This window comes from Mastomys coucha, unplaced genomic scaffold, assembly GCF_008632895.1.
Source record: "Mastomys coucha isolate ucsf_1 unplaced genomic scaffold, UCSF_Mcou_1 pScaffold23, whole genome shotgun sequence".
NCBI classification, from domain to species: domain Eukaryota; kingdom Metazoa; phylum Chordata; class Mammalia; order Rodentia; family Muridae; genus Mastomys; species Mastomys coucha.
The window spans coordinates 100867543-100891904 of NW_022196906.1; the positions used below are offsets into that span (position 1 = coordinate 100867543).

At 38.7% G+C, this 24362-nt stretch overlaps 1 protein-coding gene and 1 non-coding gene across 7 annotated transcripts in view; one reads left to right on the plus strand and one right to left on the minus strand.

The window, feature by feature from the left end:
* Positions 1-24362, minus strand: part of Dock3 (dedicator of cytokinesis 3) — a 299780-nt gene that overhangs the window by 235832 nt on the left and 39586 nt on the right. For all 6 annotated transcript variants that reach the window (XM_031343655.1, XM_031343658.1, XM_031343657.1 and 3 more), the window contains exon 3: positions 10076-10116. In XM_031343655.1, the coding sequence (XP_031199515.1) occupies positions 10076-10116 (41 nt within the window). The remainder of the gene's footprint in view (positions 1-10075; positions 10117-24362) is intronic.
* LOC116074124 lies at positions 16045-16173 on the plus strand. The gene has a single exon (XR_004112091.1). It is a non-coding gene; the product is annotated as a small nucleolar RNA SNORA17 (small nucleolar RNA).

Here is a 24362-nt window from a genome sequence, read left to right on the forward strand (position 1 = left end):
AACAAAATGATTGACATACTCAAACGGTATTTACAATAAAGGTTTAAAGAAATCTCAACAATAAACTACCAATTCCAATAATGTCTAACTGTACTTGTGCAGGGCTTCTAAACTTTTGAGTTCAGCCTGACTTACATACTGAATTTGAGGCCAGCTTGACCCAGCAAGACCCAGCCTCAAAAATGAAACAATGAACTTCCCTCCCTAGTACTTAACAGTAGTTAACAATGCTAAACAATACCACACAATCTTGATTCATCACTCCCCACCAGTTAGTCACTGCAGTACTGTAGAGTACACCTCAGACAACATCTATAAATTCATCAATATGTATTTTAAATACTAATTTCTCTTATAAGTCTTCTACTGTGTACTATGGTTTGCATCCCCTAAAGTTCATGTGTTAAAGGTCCTCAGGGTGGCACTATTGGGAAGTAATGAGTTCTTTAGAAAGAAAAGTCCCTGAGAAGTCATTAAGGGCAAGCATCCATGGGAAATTCTGGTATCATGACCTACCCAGGCTTTCCTGCTTTGCTTCCTGACTCATACTGTATACAGAGTGCTCAACCACATGCTCCCTGGCCAATGCCATCTGACACAACCAACCCAAAGGTTCAATGGAACAGGCTGCCTGAAGCTCTAAAACCCTGTGCCAAAATAAACCTCTTTACTACCTTCTGCATTTCACTGTAGTAGCAGAATGTTAGAATACTGTGTAACAATAGCACATGTGGAACTCAGCTGACCAGCAAGAAAGCCAAAAAACCACATCATTACCTGTACCCTTTGGCATATAATACTGTAAATACAAGTCTGACTTACTTTTCCTATCACACCAAACATCACTAGCTAACAGTGTACTCTAGTTGGCTTGCCAATACTTGTTGTTTCTTAACTATGCCTTGTAAATTTATCTACCATACAAAAGGCCCCTTTCATAACTCATGTAGTTTTAGGCATCTGTTGAAAATTAATGTATAGTTGAAATCACTGAACAGAAGCAAATCTCAACTCTTACGGAGCCATTTGCTTTTCCCTCTTAAGCATATGCTCTACAGAATCCAAAAACTATAATAATGGTAGTTTTTCTTTTTTTATTTATTTTGTTCTCTTATTCTTTAATACTTTAAGTCTATTCCTTAAAAACTATAATTTTTTTAAAAGATTTATTTATTTATTATATGTAAGTACACTGTAGCTATCTTCAGATATCCCAGAAGAGGGCATCAGATCTCATTCCGGATGGATGTGAGCCACTATGTGGTTGCTGGGTTTTGAACTCATGACCTTCAGTAGAGCAGTCGGCACTCTGAACCACTGAGCCATCTCTCCAGCCCCAAAACTATAAATTTTTATTTAATATTTTGATAACCTTGATTAACAGGCCCCTTCTTTATACATAGGAGCCTTAAGAGAGCAACTGTCAGCCAAGAAATCCTTTTCTGTCAATTGGCCACATTGTCCTCTTAGAAGCCTACATGTTTTAGACACAATCACTCTGAGGACACTTCAACAGATGCAGAGGACCATCACAACCACAGCATGCTCAAGAGTAACCACTCCAAATACCTTGCTTAGAAAGCAGCGCTCCAAAAGATTTGTGCAGTCATCTTCAACATAACAAACCAGAGTGAGCACTTCCCTTGGTGGCCTAGCTAAGCTTCTGATTAGTGTAAACAATCCTTCACCTGCATAAATGGCTACCTTCTGACTATATAAATAAACTACCTGGAAAACACCCTCTTCTACTGGCCCCTGTGGTATTGCAAAATTGTGCCTAATAAAAGGCTTCTTCCTAATGGGAATTGGATCTTTACTATAAAATAGAAAAGGCTGAGCTGGTAAAAGCAAAAAAAGAAAAATGGAGTGGTAGTAATGGCAGGGGCAACAACAGCAGCAGCCACAGCAGTGGTAACAATGCTGGATACAAAACATAGAATACTGGAAAGAAAGTGGCTGAAGAGCTGAAGAGTTTCAGAGAAAGGCCGGCGGCAGAAATGGTGGGATGTACCCTCACCCTAGCCTTGAGCAGGCTGAATCAGACCTTGTCTTTGCCACAGCGGGGCTAGCCCACCTAGGGTAGAGTGGGCTAGACCTCAATGAGGTCTATTGTCCTGCCACATCTGCAGCTTCCTATAGGGAGCCACTCACTACCTGCTGAGCGGCTGAGCCTGTTTTCCTGACAAAGCAACAAGATCCTGGTATAGTGTGGGATGGGTTCCCCCTCTTTTTAAGCTCAGACTCCAAAGTAAACATGGGGCCTTGATCAGAAACTGTCTTGATCTCATCCTTCTCTCTCCATCCCCCAACCCTTTCAGCCCCAGCTTTTCTTTCAGGAACCCAGTAACCTGTGGCCACTGGTGGCTACAGTGGAAAATAGGTATCTGAGAGGACAAAGAATTGTAGAAGTATAGATATGGCTATGCAGAGCCAAAGCCAATGGATTATGGGCAAAGATTATTGGAGTAGTTCCAGGGTACTGCCAAACTCTAAGACCTTGACACTTGCTGGGCGGTGGTGGCACATGCCTTTAATCCCAGCACTTGGGAGGCAGAGGCAGGTGGATTTCTGAGTTCAAGGCTAGCCTGGTCTACAGAGTGAGTTCCAGGACAGCCAGGGCTATACAGAGAAACCCTGTCTCAAAAAGACCAAAAAAAAAAAAAAATCATATGACATGTAAATAAAGAAAATATCTAATTTAAAAAAAAAAAGATTTTGACACTTAATGCCCAAGAGATACATACCAGTTACTGTATTCATTGAGCTACACTCAATGCCTGTTACCTTTCCTCTTCACTTCAGTCATCCATCGGACTTCTAGCAGCCTCTGCTTGGGGGCTAACACCTGGGAGCTAAGACAGATGCTCTCTGTTGACTGATTATCTTTGAAGAAGCCGCCTGAGTACTCCAGCTAGCCATCTGAAGATCTTCGGAACCTGGGGACTTTGGCACCTGAACTTTCTTTGTAGTGTAATCTAGAGACTTGTTTTCAGTTTCTCCTGTGACTATAAAAACCCTGGTTTATTCTCAGTAAAGTGGAGCCTTGATTGGGACACAACTTGGCTTCGTGTTTTCTCTTTGCATTTCAAACCCTCTATTTCAGGTCCTTTTTTCTCTCCTGGCTGAGGTGAACTGCGGGCAGTTTCAAATGCCTGAAGAGATATACACTAGGAACCATGGGTCTATCACCCAAGGCTTTGGGAACTGTAATTGCGGCCACTGACTACCTACTGCTAAAAGCTGAAGACTGAAGAGATGGCTCAGTGAGTAAAGGCACTTGACACCAAGTCTGACAACCTGAGTTCTCTCCAGGACCACATGGAAAAGACTAACTCCTACAAGTTGTCCTCTAACCTCTACATGTGTACCACTGTGTGTAACACACACATGCACACACATTCATAAGTAAATAATAAATACTTTTCTAAAGATGAAGCTTATAATAGCCACCAATCAATGGTCAACTTCAATCAAAACCTAGAATAATACATTTCCAACCTGCTGGCTCGCAAACATGAGTGTTTGCTTGTGCTCGCGCTCACTCTCTCTCTCTCTCCCTCTTTCCTTTCCTCCCTCCCTCCCTCTCCCACTATGTGTGTGTGTGTGTGTGTGCGTGTGTGTGTGTGTGTGTGTGTGTGTGTGTAGATATGCCATGTGTCACAGAGCACATGTAGATATCAGATGACACTTCAGGCATGACACCCAGTCTTCACCTTCCACTCTGTTTGAAACGGGTACTTTCTTGTTTGACACTGTGTATGCTGATCTAGAACTACTCTCCTTCTACCTCCCCTCTCCTAGTAGGAATATACTACTAAAAGACTGAATTTAGAAATTTGGGAGAAAGCATGCTAAAAAAAAGAGAAATGTATTAGTAGAAATGTATGTATACTGTATAACCTTTACTTAAGGGACATAGAAGGTCTCTGTAATGAGCCAAGAATGTAGACTAGCCAGTTTCAGAAACCTGTTGGCCACAAAGGCTCCCCCTAGTTAGGTCCAAGAACAAAATGCAGGATATGAGCCATCTGGGTAGTTCTAGGAAATGGTCAGCCATAAAGTGAATAACATTGACCAAACCACATTCTTGTGCATGATGAGTGTGTAGGACGTTTTACTTATGACCTGGACTCAAATAGGGGCTGGGTCTCTTTAGAATTTTCCACTGTTCTCTTGTTATGTTTCCTTGGTAACCCCTTCACCCCTCTAGTTTGTGGTTTTTCCCTTTAAATACCCCTTACTTCTTGTGTTCGTGGTCGAACCCCTCTGGCCTGCCAGGCTATGAGTTCGACCCAGGTCTGGCCTTAATAAATCTCATGTGATTGCAGCAAGTTCGGTCTCTCGTGAGTCATTGGGTGGTCGCGTCATCCCGAGACTTGAGTAAGGATCTCCCCAGTTCTGGGGTCTTTCACTAGAATTACAGACATGTGCAGTACTACTGTGGCCGGCTTTTTATGTGGGTTCAGGGATCTGAATTCAGGTCATCAGGCTTGCACAATAAGCGCTTTACCAATGAGCCATCTCCCCAAACACTACTTACAATTTCTGTATGAGTAAAGAAACAGCCAGCAGAGTGGCACTTCTATCATTCTTTTACTGTATCTAAGCAAATGTATACTTGAAGAAAAGCCTATTAAATGTTCAGTGCCTTTAGCTTTCACTCAAACTGTACTCAACATTAGATCATTCAAATGTATAAATATAAAAAGTTTTTTGTCCAAAATATATGCTTTGGAAAACACCAGAAAATTCAAAGTAAAAAAAAAAAATGGATAGGAATGAATATAAAAAGTATTTACTCAAAAATCAAGTATTCATATATATGGATATATTTATGTATTACAATAATAATTAAAGGAAAAGAGGCCACGAGTTTGAGGAAGCAGGAGGGACTTGGAGAGAAGAGGAGGGAAATGATATAATTATGTTTTAACTAAAAACAAATTTAATTTTTTAGCTAGGTGTAGTGGTGTGGTGGCACATGCCTTTAGTCTTAGCACTCAGGAGGTACTCTCTTGAGTTCAAGGCCAGACTGGTCTATACAGCAAGTACCAGGAAAGCCAGACCAACATGAGACCCTGTCTCAAAAAAACAAAACAAAACAAAAACAGGAACAAAAACAATTAACTTTTTAAAGTCCAAATGAAAATAAGACTCACTAAAAAAAGATAATTTAGTTATTTTATCTTTAGATATTGATAGAATAGTCAAAATAAGTAATGTAAGTACACATTTAAAATGAGAAGAGATTAATTGGGGGGGTTATAATTATATACTCAATATACAATTCTGCTTTGAAATTTTTAATGTATTTATTTTATTATTTGTTTATTTATTTATTTCTGAAAAGTAAGTATTAGGGCTGGAGAGATGGCTCTGTAGTAAAGTGCACTGGCTACTCTTCCAAAAGACCAGGGTCACTTCACAGTACACACATGGCAGCTCACAACTGTCTGTAACCCCAGTCCCAAGGGATCTAAGGCCCTCTTCTAACCTTCTCAGGTGCCAGGTATGCAACAATACATATAAAAATAAACAGTTTTTAATTTAAAGCAATTACTGATACAATTTAACTCTAAAATCATTCATTCCCAGTGAGCATGTGGTCAGGTGTAGTTGATTCAGGTGTGCACGTGTCCGTTTTACATTATTAGGGAAGTACTACTCATATCAACTTTAAGTAACAGGCTAAAGACAATGAAATGAAAGATGCATAAACTATGTCTAAACAGAGAGGATTTAGTGGTTAACACATTAGTGCTGGAAGTCATATATGGCATCAGTACTTCAGGAACATTTGAAATTTTCTACTAAATTTTCCAGTAAATTGAATCCAAGGTTGTTTTCTATCCTACAACACACACATGCTCACATATTACCCATTAAAGAAAAGATACTAGCTTATTAATACTCTAATTATATTTGTATCCATCTGTAGTTGAGAGTCTTGGGCTGGGGTTGGGTTCTGGCCTAGCCTGCCTGAGGCTCTGAATTCAATCCCAAGTACCACAAAAAAGTTAGAAGTCTTAAGAAAAACGAAGAAATCTTTACATAATTCAGAGAAATTTTCAGATAATTTCTTTTTAAAGTGAAATAAACTCAAATCTACATTTATCAAATAGCCTTAGCCCAAAAAAATGATGAAAGCTAATTCTCACATATATCATTCTATCAGATGGCAAGAAATTACTTCTTGAATGTTTATAATGCTCGGTTTTTCAAACTGGATATTTTATTTGTTTACATTTCAAATGTTATCCCCTTTCCCGGTTTCCCCTTTGCAAACCCTTATCCCATCCTCCCCTTACCCTGCTTCTATGAGGGTGCTCACCCACCCATTCACCCACCCCAGTCTCACCACAGTAGCATTCCTCTATTCTGGAGTATCAAGCCTTCACAGGACTAAGGGCCTCCCCTCCCATTGATGCCAAATAAGGTCCCTTCAGCTCCTTCAGTCCTTCTAACTCCTCCACTGGGGTCCCTGTGCTCAGTGCGATGGCTGGCCTCTAGCATTTGCATCTGTATTGGTCAGGATCTGGCAGAGCCTCTCAGGAGACAGCCTTATCTGGCTTCTGTGAGCAAGCATTTCTTGGCATCAGCAATAGTGTCTAGGTTTGGTGTCTGCTTGTGGGATGGATCCCCAGGTGGAGCAGTCTCTGGATGCCCTTTCCTTCAGTCTCTCTTCCATTTTTTGTCCCTGTATTTCCTTTAGACAGGAGCAATTCTGGGTTAAAATTTTGGAGATGGGTACGTGGCCCTATCCCTTAACCGGGGGTCATGCCTAACCACTAGATATGGTCTCAACAGGTTCTCCCTCCCCTTTGTGGGGTATTTCAGCTAGTCATCCCCGTGGGATCCTAGGAGGCTCTTGTTTTCCTGGCATCTGGGTCTTTCTGGTTCCTACCCCCAGTTCCCCATCCCCCATTGCTACACACCTCTGTTCAATTTCCTGACCCTCTGTACATCTCCTCCACCTCCTTCCATTCCTGATTCTGTCCCTCTTTTTCCCCTCACCCTCCTTTCTTCCTCCCAAGTCTCTCCCACCCTCTACTTCCCTTGATTATATTGTTCCCCTTCTAAGTAGGTATAATGTAGTTTTAACCACTGAACATATTATAAGGAAATGTCAATGTTTTATTCGGACTGTGTATGAACTTTATTGACAAACAAATCTGAACTGTTTTTGGTGTGTTTGGAAAAGGAATACAATACAAACTTAAGATGTGGATATCTGTTGCTAGTAAATCCCATAGCCACCTAAAATTCTAGAAAGTTTATATTACCAAAATATACAATTACAAAAGTACTACATTTGCATAAAAACAATAAAATCTGATTGGACACAAAAAAAACTTCAAACACTGCTTAGTGTAACATTCCTGTTTAATTTGCTGTCAAACTATTTCAAAAACTAAACACAAATGAATCTCTGACAAAATCCAAATAACCATATCAGAATGAAGAGAACTTAGAAACAGATATAAGGTTATGAGCATTGTTTTTGTAATTCTAAAATAAAAATTAGTCACCTTTCTGGAGAAATCTGTTAAGAAGCTAGAAGAAAAGACACACATAGACCTTGTAGAAAACCCAATTACTATCATGGCCCAAATGAGAACAGTTAATTTGAGAAGCTTCTATTTGTACATTACTTTTAAAATATAGTGACCAAATTGCCAAAAGCTAAGATAAAATATTAATTAATAAGAACTGCTAGAGAACAATGGAAATCTGTGATTTATATCATATACTATTTATCTTGATATATAAGATCTATAACACATTTCTTGAATCTACTAGTATTTTGATAACAAAATGAAGAAAGTAATCATTGAATTAAAAGTTTATGATTTTAGTTGATTAAAATCATGATTAAAATTTCAAATTAATGTACAATGTATGGTTTCAATATCTTATTGCAGAAGAAATAGTGAAGGAGGTAGCCATCTGCCAAGATGGCCAGGTGGGATCATAGAAAACTATAGCTACAGGTAACCTAACAGAATCAAAATAATTGTAAGTTCACTCAGTCAAATCACAGTATTATGACAGATAAGATGGTTATTTATGTAATACCCATGATATTCTGAAGTACTTTATTATCAATCAGCAAATAATAATTATGTTTAGGGCTAGAAGAAAGCTCAGTAGAAATTAAGTGCTTGCCTTGCAAATACAAGGACATAAGTTTGATAATTAAAACATACATAAGAAACATCAGGGTACAAGTGGCACACTTGTACCCTCAAGGCTGAAGAGGATGAGTAAACTGGATTCTTGGGGCTCTCTTGACAGCCAGTTTACCTAAGTGGAGAATTCCAGGCCAGAGAGACACTGTCTCAAAAATTAAAATAAATAGAATAGAATAGAATAGAATAGAATAGAATAGAATAAAAGGTGGACAGCACCTAAGAAATAAACCCAAGGTCAGTGGTCCTCTGGATTCTATACAAATGCACACAGAGGGAAAAGTGTATTTAACATTTTAAAGTATTATTCAATCTTCAAAGTAATCACTAAGTACTAGCACTAGAAGCAGGGGTTGCAAAGTTCACAAATAATGAGCACAAATAAAAACGTGATATCATGCTTTTCACTGATATTTAAGATTCACATTTATCCAACTTCTAGCTTTAGCACAATTTAATCAAGATTCTTAAAATAAATGTAGAAACTATTCTCATATAAGCATTCTTAAGAGAAAAGTAAAACCTGTAGTGTTGCAAGTTTAGAAATAAACAGAGAAAATTACCTTTGAGAGGTAGCAATCTATTAAAGACAAGTTTAGTGCCATAACATTGCTAATAGCTTGTTTTCAACCTTTCAACATGGCAGGGGGCTAGACACATGGAGTGGAGATGATAAGGTTTCTTGTGGATAGAGGCTATTTGTGATACTAAACATTGTATCACACAGATGGCCTCTTACATCCAATAAATGCACAGTCTAAAATGTCATGCCAACAATGAAAAGGCCTAGTAGTACTGAATTAAAATCTGAAGGTACTGTTTTGTTTCTAGTAATTACCTTAAAAAGTAGTAAAAAAAAGATGATTCCACTGGCAAACTAATACCTAAAGCTCTCAATAAGTTTTTAATAATTATATTATGCTTATATTTTTCAATATAAGAAAAACAATACTTTCAATATTAGACTACCAAAAGATGAGAAATATGAATACTATGAATTATGAAAGAGTAAGCAGGGATGGGGTACAGCTCAGGGGTAGCACAGTTTTCCAGCATGTACAATACCCTGTCATTAAAAGTCCCCAGCACCAGAAAATAAAACTAAGCTAAAAGAATGTTAGAAAATGTGTTAGTAAAGGGACTAGAGAGATAGCTCAGCAGTTAAGAGCCCTGGATGCTTTACCAGAGGTCCGGAGTTCAATTCCCAGCAAACACATGGTGGCTCACAGCCATCTGTAATAAGATCTGATGCCCTCTTCTGGTGTGTCTGAAGACAGCTATTATGCACTCATACACATTAAGTAAATAAATAAATATTTAAAAAAAATGGTTTAGTAAAAAAGATTCTAGTTATAATTGCTAATTGAAATATATAATATTTTATTAAGTTACTATTAACTATAATGGACTCAAAACACAAAATGTAGTATATAACATTCTATGCAGTCTTTTTTAAGTTCACATTTTAACAAAGTTGTTAATTATCAATAAAGAAATGCCAAGTTGAGCATTATTTTTATTTTTCCCACTTTGCATCTCAGCAGTAAATTCATCTAACTAGACATGTGGTTCCACAACACTAAAACTATAAATAAGTCAATTTAGTTTTTGTCAAATCTTAAAGAAAATTACTTAAAAGTATGAGTAGGCTTTCTTGAGACAAGCATATAGCTATAATCACATTCACATTAGCATTTTCTGTGATTTCTGAAAAATCATTTTTAATATTGCCTGAGCATTATAAGAATTATACAAGTCTGCCATAAAGGTGACTGTAGCTACCATAAAGGATTAAAGATAAAACTAGAAACAGTTGCTACTGACTGTGAATAACACATGATACAAATCTTAGACATTAAAGAACACAATGACGAACTTTCCATTACCTTTACATTAGGCTTCTTTGTTGAAACTCCTCTGTACCAACCTAAAAAGATATTAAAATAACATTTTGGTCATTCTGTAAGAGACATAACTGTAATTTTTAAAAGCAGGTGAATGTGAAATTTTCTATAATAGATTTTGGTTTCATTAGGATCTACAACTGTGCTAGCAGTTTACTCCTGAAGGAAGAGGTTTTTATTTTTATTCAATTTTGTTTTATACAGCAGACAGGAAGTATAGCCAAGACTGTTCCCTGACTCACTCACTCTCCAATGCAGCATGCTATACTATTCCCTTGTTTGTTTGTTGTTGTTTCTGCTCAGTTGCTAACATCTGTTTCCCTACTATTAAAGAGCATTCATATACAGAAATACTAATAAAAGTTTCAATTACACACAGAAGTATAATTTTCAGGCAAGGGAAATCTTATTGGCAGCCTTTCTCAATTCTAATCTATTACTTTCTGAGTTTTGCATTAGTTCACTTGTGTTTGAGAGGAAACAGCATGTAAGAGTATAAACCAAGAAAAGCACTTACAAAAGGAAAATAAAAGTGGAGAGTATACATAACAGCTAATATTAACTGAGAAGTTTTGTTACTAATTTTACATATTGGAATTTAGGGAATTTTCCATGTTCTAAACTTCAAATCTCATAACAATGCTATGAAAGGAGGAAAAACCTAATTTTCTCACATGAAAACAACACACTACCAAAGAATAGAAGATCTGCTTCTTTTAGTAACAGCAGCTATGACAATAAATTACAATAACTAGTTTCACAAACTGAGTCTCAATTTCTTCATTCATCATTTTTAAACGATACCCTTACTAACATGAATATATTAAGAGACAACACATAGCAGAAAGAGGTGTCTCTAAAAACCCTTGAGAAAGAAAAAAAGAATGAATGAAGCCATGAAAATGCATCAAAGCTCTTGGGTATTGGGGAAAAAATAGGCAGCCAGTCCACAGAACAAAAGATGACATCCATAAACATACTCCACACACACTTCAACTGACCCTTGACAAAGTAAAAGTGGCAACAAAATAGGAAAAAGATGTTTTCGGCAAACAGTGTTAGAGCAACTGGTTTCAACTTGCAAAAAAAATATATATATACATATATATTTATATGTGTGTGTATATATTTATATATATATATATATATATTCATACAGAGAGAGAGACAGAGACAGAGAGACAGAGAAACAGAGACAGACAAAGTCCAGCCCCCAACTGGGGCAGAGACCCCACACATACACTCTCCATCAGAGGCCATACCAGCCACCCTAAGTCCAGGTAGGCAGCCCAACCATAGACCTCCTACACTTTCTGAATGCCCACCATTCTAACCTAACCCAACCTTCTTCTTGTCATTGTGTCCCAAGACCCAACTCAGGCAGAGACCCCAAAACCTTCGACCTACAATCTGTCCTGCTTGCAAACTGTACTGTGGCATGACGACACAGCACAGCTTCTCTTTCCACCTTTTAGTTAATCTGGCTAAGGATCTGACAATCTTACTGATTTTCTCAAAGAAGCAACTCTTTTGTTTCATTGATTCTTCATATTATTGTTGTTGTATGTATGTATGCATGTGTATGTTTCTATTTTATTGATTTTAGCCCTCAGTTTGATTATTTCTTGCCATCTATTCTTTTGGGTGTGACTCCTTTTTGTTCTAGAGCTTTCAAGTGTGCTGTTAAGTAACTAACATGAGATCTCTCCAACTTTTTATATAGGCATCTACTGCTATGAACTTTCCTCTTAGATGAGTTTTCATTGTGTCCCATAAGTTTTGGAATGTTGTATATTAATTTTCATTCAATTCTAGAAAGTAATTTCTCTCTTAAATTCTGTCTTGCCACATTTTTCATTCAGTAATGAGTTGTTCAGTTTCCATATGTTTATAAGCTTTCTATGTTTCTGCTGCTATTGATATCCAGCTTTAACTCATGGTGGTCAGATAGGATACAGGGTATTATTTCAATTTTCTTGTTTTTAAGATTTATTTATTATTACATCTAAGTACACTGTAGCTATCTTCAGACACACCAGAAGAGAGTGCCAGATCTCATTATAGATGGTTGTGAGCCACCATGTGGTTGCTGGAATTTGAACTCAGGACCTTCAGAAGAGCCATCAGTGCTCTTAACCACTAAGCCATCTCTCCAGCCCTTCAATTTTCTTGTATCTATTGAAACTTGCTGGTGTCCAAGTATGTGGTCAATTTTGGAAAAAGTTGGCTGAAAAGAAGGCATATTCTTGTGTGTTTGGGTGAAATTTTCCATAGATATCTGTTAGGTTCAGTTAGCACCAGCATTTCTCTGTTTAAATTTTGTCTAAATAGCATGTCTATTGGTAAGAATGGAGTATTGAAGTCACCCACTGGAATGGAAACTTAAGTGTTCTTTGGAAAGTTAGTTGTGTTGGATGATGGTGTTTTGCTGGGCAAAGACGTGAAGGAGTGTTTTCCTGAAGTAGACACAGGTATAAGGCGAAGGCAGACTTGTGAAGGAATGTTTTGCTGAAGCAGACACAGGAGAAAAGATGTTCTGCTAAAGCAAGCATGTTAAAGTACACGTGATGAAGGATTCTTTGCTACTGACACACATGTAATGGTCTGCCTTACATTGCTTAGTTAAGCTCCATTTGTCAGAACTCCATAGAGAGAAACATACCAAAAAACTTCTGGTGGTGTACTACAGTTTCTTGCCACTTCTGTGACATGCTGAGGCAAGACACGTGGAGGATACATGCTCTTTGGAAGGTATAAATAGGACTTGAGGAAATGACAGGGGCTGAACTTGGCTTGCTTATAGAGCTAGCTGTGCAGTGCTTATTGGTCTCGAATCTTCACTGATCTTCACTTGGCTGAGAGGCACAGCTGAGAATTTCTCCTGGCATTCCTATTGGCCTTGGTCCCTCCTGCTGACTCCTGCTGAGGCTGAGGCCTTGCTGCCTCTGCTAGGTAGCAGGCTGCTAGCACTGCTGCTGATTGTGCTAAACTGACTCTACCAAACTGGACTGCTGGTGTATCTGTGAGGTGTTTGTGAGTGGATCGAGCTGCTACTGCCTGCTAACCTGTGAACTGCCTGCTGATTTCCAGACAATACAGATAGGAGTTGCTCCAAAGAACCTTTCAAACAGGTTCACTCCCCCACCACCACTCATCCTTTCTTTTCTACAACCTCTGGCGGGTGGTGGGCTATAAGGGAGGTTAAACCATTTAAGAATCATTATTAAAAGAAGACTTTGAAAAAATTCTTCTTACAACCCACTATCACTGTGTGAGGGTCAATATGTGATCTAACTGTGTAGTGTTTCTTTTATAAACATGGGTGCCCTTGTGTTTGGTTCTTAGATGTTAAGAACTACAATGTCCTCTTGGTAGATTTTTTAACTTTGGTGAGTATGTAGTGTCCTTCTCTCTCTTTTGAGTAGTTTTGATCTAAAGTCTATTTTGTCAGATATTAAAATGGCTATACCAGCTAGCTCTTGGGTCTATGTGCTTGGAATATCTTTATCCATCCTATTACCTGAAGTGCTGTCCATGCTAAGGTATGGTTCTTGGATATAGCAGAAGGATAGTTCCTGGGTTTCAAATCCATTCTATTAGTCTGTGTCTTCTTACTGGGGGTTGAGGCCACTAATGTTCAGAGTTATCAATAAGCAGTATTGATTGCTAGTTTTATTGTTGTTGTTATAATGGTGGTAGTGCAAGGTTTTTATCCTCTCTTTTTAGAAAAAATATATACAAGTCATAACTTTACTTCTCTTTCCCACACTGAGTCACCAAATGTTCTTTTATCTTTTTCATAATTCCTTATTCTTCTTGGTGAAAATTCAGATTAGGTTTTATTCTTTTCCAGCTGAGACCAGTAGCTAACGAGTGGCTGAACTGCATTAGGCATGAAAATATATATTAGCTGAAAAACCTGAATGAATCTATAAGATATGAGATAATAAAACCATACGACAAGTCTGTTGGTCAGTTTAAACAAATACATGTATAATGTCTTTACACACACACACATATATATACATATAATATATGTATAATGTCTTTACACACACTCTCATACACAGTGACTAAAAAAAAAAAAAATGGAAGAGGAGGCAACTGACAGGAATAAGAAACACTAAGATTCTATGTTTGACTTTTACTGCTATAAATTTCTCCAGGAAAGACTGGGCTTATGAAATAGGTTGTCAGAATCGCTTAATATAAATAGTGTAAATTCTAAGCGACCAAAAACACACACTTTCAAAGATCTATGTAAAGTCCCATTTTGAAAAATTTAAGACATAAAATTTTAAAAAAAATGGGTTCAGATCTATGCATGAATTAGCAGCTATACTTCTATTCTCACCAACAAGATGTTGATACAACAAAATAACAACCACTAGACCTGAAAACAGGATGAGTATGAAAAGCTTCCATTTGCTTCTATGGAAAGCAAATGACTCTTCCAAGATTAAACAGGAAAGATTCCTTCCCTATAAAACCTGCCCACAATTATTGTTAAAGCCTACACTATTCATATGAGTGTCTTTAACCATGACCCCCTTATTTGTGCATATGGTCTGTGTGTGTGCGCACGTATGCCATACATGTGCATGTGGACACTGGATGTCTTCCTCAAACACTCTCCACTTTATGTTTTGAGACAGGAACCTAGGGCTCACCAACTCATCTAAATAGGCTGGCTAGTGAATTACACTGATCTACCTGTCTCACCAATGAAAGGATTAGAGGCATTTCCTGAACTCAAATTTGTATGTGTAGGGGCTAGAGATCCCAACATAGGTCTTTGTGCTTGCTCAGCAAGGACTTTATTGACTAAGCCACCTGCAGCTCCATAGACCCCTTATCACCACTGAAATCTCTCACAAGTCTAATGTGTCAACTAACTTTTTTTTCAAAGGTCCTTCCTTTTTTAAAAAAGATTTATTTATTTTATGCATATGAGTACATACTGTAGCTGTACAGATAGTTGTGAGTCTTCATCTGGTTGTTGGGAATTGACTGCTAGGACCTCTGCTCGCTCCAGTCAACCTCGTTTGCTCCAGTCACCCTGCTTGCTGTGGTAGACCCTGCTTGCTCAATCCCTGCTTGCTCCAGCCCAAAGATTTACTTATTATTATACATAAGTACACTGTAGCTGTCTTCAGCTGCACCAGAAGAGGGTGTCAGATCTCATTATGGATGGTTGTGAGCCACCATGTGGTTGCTGGGATTTGAACTCAGGACCTTTGGAAAAGCAGTCAGTGCTCTTACCCACTGAGCCATCTTTTTTTTTTTTTCTTTCTTTCTTTTTGGTTTTTTGAGACAGGGTTTCTCTGTGTAGTCCTGGCTGTCCTGGAACTCACTCTGTAGACCAGGTTGGCCTCGAACTCAGAAATCCACCTACCTCTGCCTCCCAAGCTGGGATTAAAGGCATGTGCCACCACCGCCCGGTGTCAAGTAACTTTTACTTATAACTCATATTCACACAAAATACTATCTAAAGCTACCCATCTGTTGGTTGTCTTTTTGATCAAGACTTAAAAAGAAACTCCAGCCAAAACCAAGATACAAAAAGTAAATTAGGAAATACGAGAGACTTAAAAAAAACTGAAATGTCTCTTGATTTGGTATCCCAAGCTCAGACTAGGCTAAAAGGAAAAAAGAAATGTTCTTAGTCTATACTGTTTATTACTGAGGGGCAAATTTTTCTTGGAAAGGCAAACTGAGTGTCCTCTTAACCAGGTTTACAAAAACGTCTCATATTTACAACTCCTTCAATGACACAAGAAATACATAAAACATTTTATGCTGAAAAGACCCAAGCAAAGAGCTGCACAAAGTAAATTTAAAGGGGAAGGAAGACCGAGTGAAGAACTCTTGGATGGGGGACCAGGAAAGAAGGCAACATTTGGAATGTAAATAAATGAAACAATTTAAAAAGAAAAAAAAAATTCCATTCAGCTGCCCCCAGAAGCTTATAGGTGTGGCTGCTGTGTTCTGTGTGTGTCAGCAGGTGGCAGAGAGGAGAGAAGTTATAGCTGAGCTCTGCTCTGGCCTGTGAACATCTGAATGATTAGTAGCCTCACACTCTCTGAAAAAAAAGCAAGCCTAAGATAACCACCAGTCCAACAGGGACTCAGACAGGGAGCTAGCCTGAGACAACCACCAATCCCACACTGCCCAGGCCCTGGAAGACTCCCAGGACTGGGAGCAAGCCTGAGACTAAAAGAATCCCTTCCTGGGACTGAGGGCCCAGGGCAAGAGTGAGCCTGAAACAGATGGCCCTCCCAACAGACCACGTGAGCAGACTAGGTGAAGAGCACGCCCAAGATGACCACCTGACCAGTACTATGGGACCTGGATAGGGAGCTGGCCTAAGACAACCACCAGTCCTGGGGGAGCAAACCATGCCTGAGATGGCCCCTGCCTGGCACCATAATACATGAGTGGGGCATGCCATTCCTAAGATAACCTCAGACACTCAGAGACCCCAGAAGCGTCTTAAAGGAGCGATTAAGTGGTGAAGAAATGGAAGAGAAACATAAACAGAAGGATGTGAGCACAATAAAGAGGCAGAGCTGGAGACTCAAGGGTAGTGAGGAGCAGCCTAAGAAGAGTCGCCAGTGATGCCGCCTGAGATCACTACCCCAGTGGGGAGCGGGCTTGTTGCTATTGAAGGGCTGTGTAGAACTGGCCTACCCCTCAGCTGGGCATCATGGGAGAGCTGGCCCTGGAGGCATGAGAGTTGACTCTACCCCTAGCCAACTGTAGTACTCCACCTAGTGGTAGTTGACTGGGAGCCTAGCCAGGCCCTCAAATATATGAGCATGGGAGACCCAGCCCTACCATTCATCTACTGTGTGGCGGCATAGATGAGAGAGCCTCCTTCTTCCCTCCCCCATCAACACCTGAGGCAAGTGGGAGACCTGGCCCTGAGGTTATGAGAGCAGGAGAGCTGTCTCTGCCACTCATCAGCTGTAGCACTCAGGATAGTGGGCCCTGCACACCTCACCTGGATTGACAGCAGAGCTGACACTGGTGGCATGTGGGTGGGGGGCTCTGTCCCAAGGGCTTGAGTGTGGGAGAACTGGCCTACCTATCAGCCATGGGTCAAAGAGGGAGAGATGACCTACACACATACCCCTTGCCATCTATGGCAAGCAGGAAAGCTGGTCCCTCGATCATTGGAGTAGGAAAGATGGCCCTGCCCCTCACCTGCTGCAGCAGTCAGGAGAGCAGGCCTGCCAGAGCAGTACAGTAGAGCTGGATGTAGGGGTAGAGTTGCAGGTGAGCCAGCTAGGTGGTATGGACAGAGAAGAGACGTCCTCCTCCTCTCCCTCATCCCTCACCATCTATTGCAGTCAGGAGAGCTGGCCCTGGGGTCACGAGAGTGGGAGAACTGGCCACGGCCTTCATCAATGGCAACACTAAGGAGAACAGGCCCTGCATCTCACCTGGGCTTTACAATAAGATACTATAAAGCTAAACTCATTTTTTAGAAGAAGAAGGAGGAGGAGGAGGAGGAGGGAGAAGAGGGAGAGGAGGAAGAAGAAACATCATCAGCAGCAGCCTACAGGATGGCTCAGTGGGTAGAAGTGTTTGCAAGCACAGAAATCTTAGTTTGAACACTATATAAAAGTGGGTGGAGAAAACTGACTTCACAAGTTGTCCTCTACCTCTCGAAACACATTGTGGCACATATTTCCATACACAAAATACCACACATATGTATGAGCACACACATGGACATGTGCAATAATAAATAAATAATTTAAATGTCATATATAATCAAATGTGCTTAAAAATCAAGGTATGACATCAAATTCAATTTCTCACATATAAATATTAGTGTCTCTTTCATACTAGGGATTTTAAAATTTAATAGTGTAATGGTTACTTTTATTGTACTATGGCAGAATACCTGACAAAGAGACTTAAGGGGGGTTTATTTGAACTCATAGTTTGAAGAGACAGTCCGCTGTAGCAGGCACCGAGCACCTGGTCATACATTACCTCGAAAGCAAGGCAAAAAAGAAAGGTGCATGCAGCACTCAGCTAGCTGTCTCCTCTTTCCCTGTTTAGTCCCACACCCCAGCCTGTGAAGGGCGGTGCCTCAGTGAATCTTCCTCCTCAGCTAACTCCATCTCTGTACATGCCTTCAAAGACATGCCTAGAGATCTCCTAAATGGTAAGATTTAACCACCACAACAGTATTTGCAGCACATTCTGCTTAAGCAGTTAGTTTCACAAAGAAAAAGGAAAATATGGGAGCTGTTTTAAATAAAAATAATCATGTTAATCTCTGAGTTCGAGGTCAGCCTGTTCTATAGAGTGAGTGCCAGGATAGCCAAGTTTACATGGAAAAACCCTACCTTGAAAAAGTAAAAACAAAAAACAAACAAAATAACCATGTTAGGCATAAGAGCAAGAAACAAGCCACAAGTTTTAGAAAACATGGATTGACTTTCAAAAATAATAACTTCATAAAAATATTATAAACTGTATAAATGTCATCAATGTACAAAAAAGAAATTGAGAATAGACAAGTACTAGAGAAGAAGGAAGCATTAATGGCAACTGCAAATACCATTAATAAGTACTCGGTGATTACTTAATGTGAGGATGAGGTGAGGGGGTGAGATTTACATCTGTCCTCATAACTGTGCATTCCATCTTCAGTAGTCACACCCAACACTTCATATAAATTAAATCACTTCAAATCAACTTGAAAAAATAAATAAAGTTTACTTCTTTCACTTTAATTCTGTTACATTAAACAAGCAAATAAATAAGACAAATATAACAAAAAATATATTTAAAATGTTCTAATTTTTTTAAGATTTATTATGTATACAGTGTTCTGCCTGCATGTATGTCTGCAGACCAGAAGAGGGCATCAGATCTCACTATGGTTGGTTGTGAGTCACCATGTGGTTGCTGGGAATTGAACTCAGGACCTCTGGAAGAGCAGCCAGTGCTCTTAATCTCTAAGCCATCTCTCCAGCCCTAAAAAAAAGTTCTTAATCTTGGTGTAAATATGAGATTAATTTATGTGAAAGGCATAACATTTTAAACACATGCGTAAAAAGTGGTAATGAGTTAGCCTTGTTCCACATTCTGTGCTGGAAGTTTTACTATCTATAATTTCAACACTGATGAATATCAACATTGATGAATATTACTTTGGTAAATATACATTTTTGTGGAGATGTAAAATGAACTTGCTAGGCACCCAATGCAAGTGAAGCCATACTATCCCATAGAGTCAAAAAGTACTTCTACAAACGCTGCTGGCTGAGACACTGCAGAACAATGTGAGCAGTGTTAACTCAAAGAATGGAGCCTCTATAAAGACCAGGCCATGTGACAGTCAACAATTAGCAGCCAAAACAGGTGCAAACCAAGTGTCTAAGTTCAAAAGTACTAACTGGAACTCAAGGTAGTACCCCCTTTGACAAGACATTCCAAGCCTTGTATCTCAAACATATTTTTTTCACTGACAAAAGTAAAACAATCCAATCCAAACTTACTAGTCCTTAAGCCAATACCCAGATAGAGATCACAGACTAGCAAAAGATACATCAAAAAAAGAAAAAAAACAGTACAATCTCTTCTCAATCCCATAATTTAAAATAATCTGATTTAATTTTGTTTTGAAAAAAATCATTCAGGCTGTTAATATGGCTCAGCAGGTAAAAATATTTGTTGCACAATCCTGGTGACCTGAGTTTAATCCTCAGCACCATGTAAAGCTGTAAAGAAAAAGCCAATTCCATGGCATTGATTTCTGGCCTCCATACAGGCACCATGGCACACATGTCTGTATACACACGTAATAATAAAAAGAATTGTAACTGTTTCCTTGTGAAGGACAGACTAGAATGAGTGCAGATTCTAAAGACCACATAAGAAATCAACAGTGAATTTGAAAGCCCAAAACAACCTACAAACTTTAAAAAATATTTTCTTACTTGGTATAGCAAAAAAATATGCATAGCCTTCAAATTCTTGGTGTCTTTTTCAATTATATAACTAATAAAAGACAAGAAAGTGTCAATCAATTATAAATCTAAGAAACTTTTAGCAGAATTCAACCCCCAAGTATTCAAAAGGCTGACTTTCAAAATTATCTTTTCATTTTCACTGAAAAGCTTAAAAAGAATAATCTTGTATATTTATGCACATAATTTAATGCTATTTTAAATCTTCATTTGTGATCTATAATTATAAAGTTGATAATCAGCAATAACTAAATATGCATTCAAAATCTGGGAATTTTTTCCATATGAGTCATTATTGTCTTGAAATTAGTTATTATTAGAGAACCCTAAACAAATTTGAATAATACTACCACAGAATGGCACCACATACATTCCTTAGCCCTGGAACCAGCCTCACGCACATGCCCAGAATCATTACAAGTAAGTATTTTAATTATCTTACAGAAAGAAAATCTGAGAATTAGCAAAGTTATGCTCATTGCTCTTAATCATCCACAAAGAAGACATATACAGAACTTGGTTTCTTAAGCTCCACCCCACTATCATCTCCATGAAGTCAAGGGCGTATCCAATGTAAATACAAGACAAAACAACACTGACTAGTTAAGACTTCTGAACACAAAGGATATCTATCAGGACCATTCATCAATTCCCATGACATGAGAAATTACCATTTTGAAACTCTTAATAAATTTTATTCCAAATATATATACAAAACTACAAGACAAATCAAATCCTTCCTCTGCCCAATAGCAGCTATCTTCAAGCTTCAAGAAAAAGTAAACAAGAGCCTAAGGAAAACTTCAAAGTGAAGCTTCTTTGTATGATAGCCCACAGCCTATTGCTAACTTAAATTCACATGAGTGAGTGAATTTTTTTCCTTTTGACCAGTGAACCATGGTTTCAAACTACCACTATTTATAAAATTACATCTGACAAATATACTTAATTAAAGTAACCTATCCAGGAAAAGAACAAGTTCCAATCAACCAAATAGACTTTATACATGATTCTCAAGATCTAAGATCTCTTAAAAGTCTTATTTTGCCTCCATACTCAATTTCGCTGATGGTCACACTGAGGCAAACATAAAAACTAGTAGCAATGAGTAACTACAATAAGATTATCTCAGATTTCGGCTCTTGAACTGGCTGTCTTGCTATAAAACTAGATTTTACAACATGACAACCAAGGACAGACAATGTAAGTCAAAGAAGTTGGAGAGTTGTCATGGGACTGCATATATTTCATTCAGCCTAGTTTCTCCCTGTAATATAAAGACTTCCACAGCCAATTTGAACTGTTAAATCTAAGGATGGTAGGGTAGAAATTACCTACAAATCCGTAGGATTAAGTCTACCTCAACAAGATCCTAAGATCAGTCTATCTGCCTCTATCCTAAAATTCAGAATCATCCGGTACTCCCTGAGCAACCTACACACTTTTGTTACATGCATGACACCTCAGTAGATGGCAAGTTTACCTCGTGTTGTTAAGATTTTGAGAACTAAAGATCAGAAAGTTGTGAAGTTTACACAGGATGGTGTGATACAGTCACACTTGCTTTTATATTTTTATAGAAAGGCAAAATAAAAGAAAGAGATGTGAAGAGATCCGTATTTGACACTATCAGTGGCCTTTTCAAAACTAGGCATTCAATGAATTTCAAACAGTTTAATATGAAGGGCAGACAAAAGAATCCTCATCCTTGTCCTGCTACAAATCACTTCATATTTCCTTATATTTTAATTTTCTGAACTAGAACACATATGCAGTAATGCTTCTAGTTTTATGTAGAATATATAGAAAATATGAAAATGATTAAATTTAATTGATTTTACACATTAAACTTAATTTGCTAGAATAACAGAATTTTTTTCAAAGACATGGGTTTAAGTGTTTAGAGATGTATTATACAAATGTACTTGAAATACTTTCACTTCAAATTCGATGATTTCTGAACATGAAATTATTTCCTCTATAAATAAAACCAAAGTTTTAGAGCTATAAGTACCTTTCTTTTTATTGAAAAGCTGTAAACTTTATCCATATGCCACCAGCAAGAAGGAGGGAATATTTACCCACCAAGTACAGTGGGACCTAATGAAAACAGTATCTACCCATCTTCTCTTGTATCATCTTTGTGTAACATTAGTAGTTACAACTATGGGATAGTAAAACCCTGGGGAGGGTCATTGCTGAAAGGGCAGGGCCCAGTGGAGATAAGGAATAAGAGAGGAGAGGAGGAGGGAGTCAGGCAGTTCAGGGGAATCTTGCAGCTCAGACAGACTAGCAACCAGGTGCTATTGGCAAGTACTTTTTAGGCTACTTCATTGTTTGTTTGTTTTTAAATCTCCACCTCCCTTCCAACTCTTATTCTATGCTAATCCATTCTAAACCCCCAACAAGAGGTTGGAGAAAAGAAAGATTAAAGAGAACCATGCCAGGAAGCTTGGTATGGTAGACCAGGTTGAGACCCAGAGACTCGGTGGGCACACACCTGAGACTTAGGCGACTCCCCACTCCCTGACAGATTCCTGGCCTGGAACACTGCCAAGCTCCTTACATAATGAAATGTGACCTCTGGTCATGTAGGCCTGAAACAGAGTTCTCCATGCTAATGAGGTACCTAGAGGCCCTGAGAGTTAGTCAATAAGCTCCTCTTCCCAGACATTCCTCCCTGCAACAGGCATTTAATCTCAGGTCCACCCTGAGAGTTGGTATGGTTCAGTATACCTCCATTTCCCACATTGAACAGCCAATAAACGATATGGATAAACATGGACTGTCTTTTCATCTACTACCGCCATGATAATATGCAGGTCTTCGCCTACAAAGCCACACCTAAATCTCCTATAGAAGGCCTCTCGAGATTCCAGCCTGCCTCCACCAAGCTAAAGACAATCACCACTGAGACAAGCCAGAGCTCTTCTTTCCCAGGCCCAGGGCTAGACACTGTCCCCAGCACAAGGGCCCCTGACTCCTTCCTGGCCTTCCTGTGGCACCTGGATGACCAAGAGTCAGAGAACCTCCTCAGACCCGCTTTGAACCCCAGAACCAGCTCCAGCTTCTTCCCAAAACTCTGACTGTGCTTTCCCACCCGAGGGTGGTGTCCCCACATTTCCATGAAGCCCAGAATCAGCCTGGAGGTGGGCAGAACATTGACCCACATAAACACTGTTTCTTTCATTTCTATATCTGAGTCAGATGGCTAACTCCTTTTCTGCTACTGATTATTGCCTGAATATTACAGTAATGAAAGATAGAAAACAAAACAAACAAAAAACAAATTAAACAAATAGGAAATTAGCAGAGTATATATGAATCAAAAAGAAAAAACTCAAAAGGAAACCATAAAGTTTCTAGGAGATTAAGCTTTGACTGACCTTGTCTGCTCACTAACTGATTTACTCTGAGAAACACGAAGACTGAACTCATTATTTATTTCCTCTCTCTACAAACAAAATAACTATGCCAATATTTGGCTTACTCAGCTCAAAAAAAAAAAAAAAAGGAAAAGAGTTCATCAATATTTATAATGCTTAGCTCTCTCTGGATAAAAGACTTTTTTTTTTTTTATTAAGACAGAGTTTCTCAGCCAGGCAGTGGTGGCGCACACCTTTAATCCCAGGATTTGGGAGCAGAGGCAAGATTTCTGAGTTCGAGGCCAGCCTGGTCTACAGAGTGAGTTCCAAGACAGTGAGGGCTATACAGAGAAACCCTGTCTCGAATAAATAAAAATAAATAAATAAATAAATAAATAAATAAAATAAAATAAAATTTAAAAAAAGACAGGGTTTCTCTGTGTAGCCTTGGCTGTTCTAGAACTCACTCTGTAGATAAGGCTGGCCTCAAACTCAGAGATCTGCCTGCCTTCTGCATCCCAAGAGCTGAGATTAAAGGCGTACGCCACCACTGCCCAGCCATAAAAGAACTTTTTTCTTTTTTTTTTTTTTTTAATTTATTTATTTTATGTATGTGAGTACGCAGACACACCAGAACACCAGAAGAGGGCATCAGATCCCATTACAGATGGTTGTGAGCGACCATGTGGTTGCTGGGATTTGAACTCAGGACCTCTGGAAGAGCAGTCAGTGCTCTTAACCACTGAGCCATCTCTCCAGCCCCATAAAAGAACTTTTTAAAACATTGGCTCACTCTAGGAACCATTTCTTCACTATTACTTTTAAAAAGAATATCTAATCTGTATGAAATTCTATCTATAATATAGTTCAGGGGAAAAATAGAGATTTATTTTCTCCATTTTGGCAGTAGAA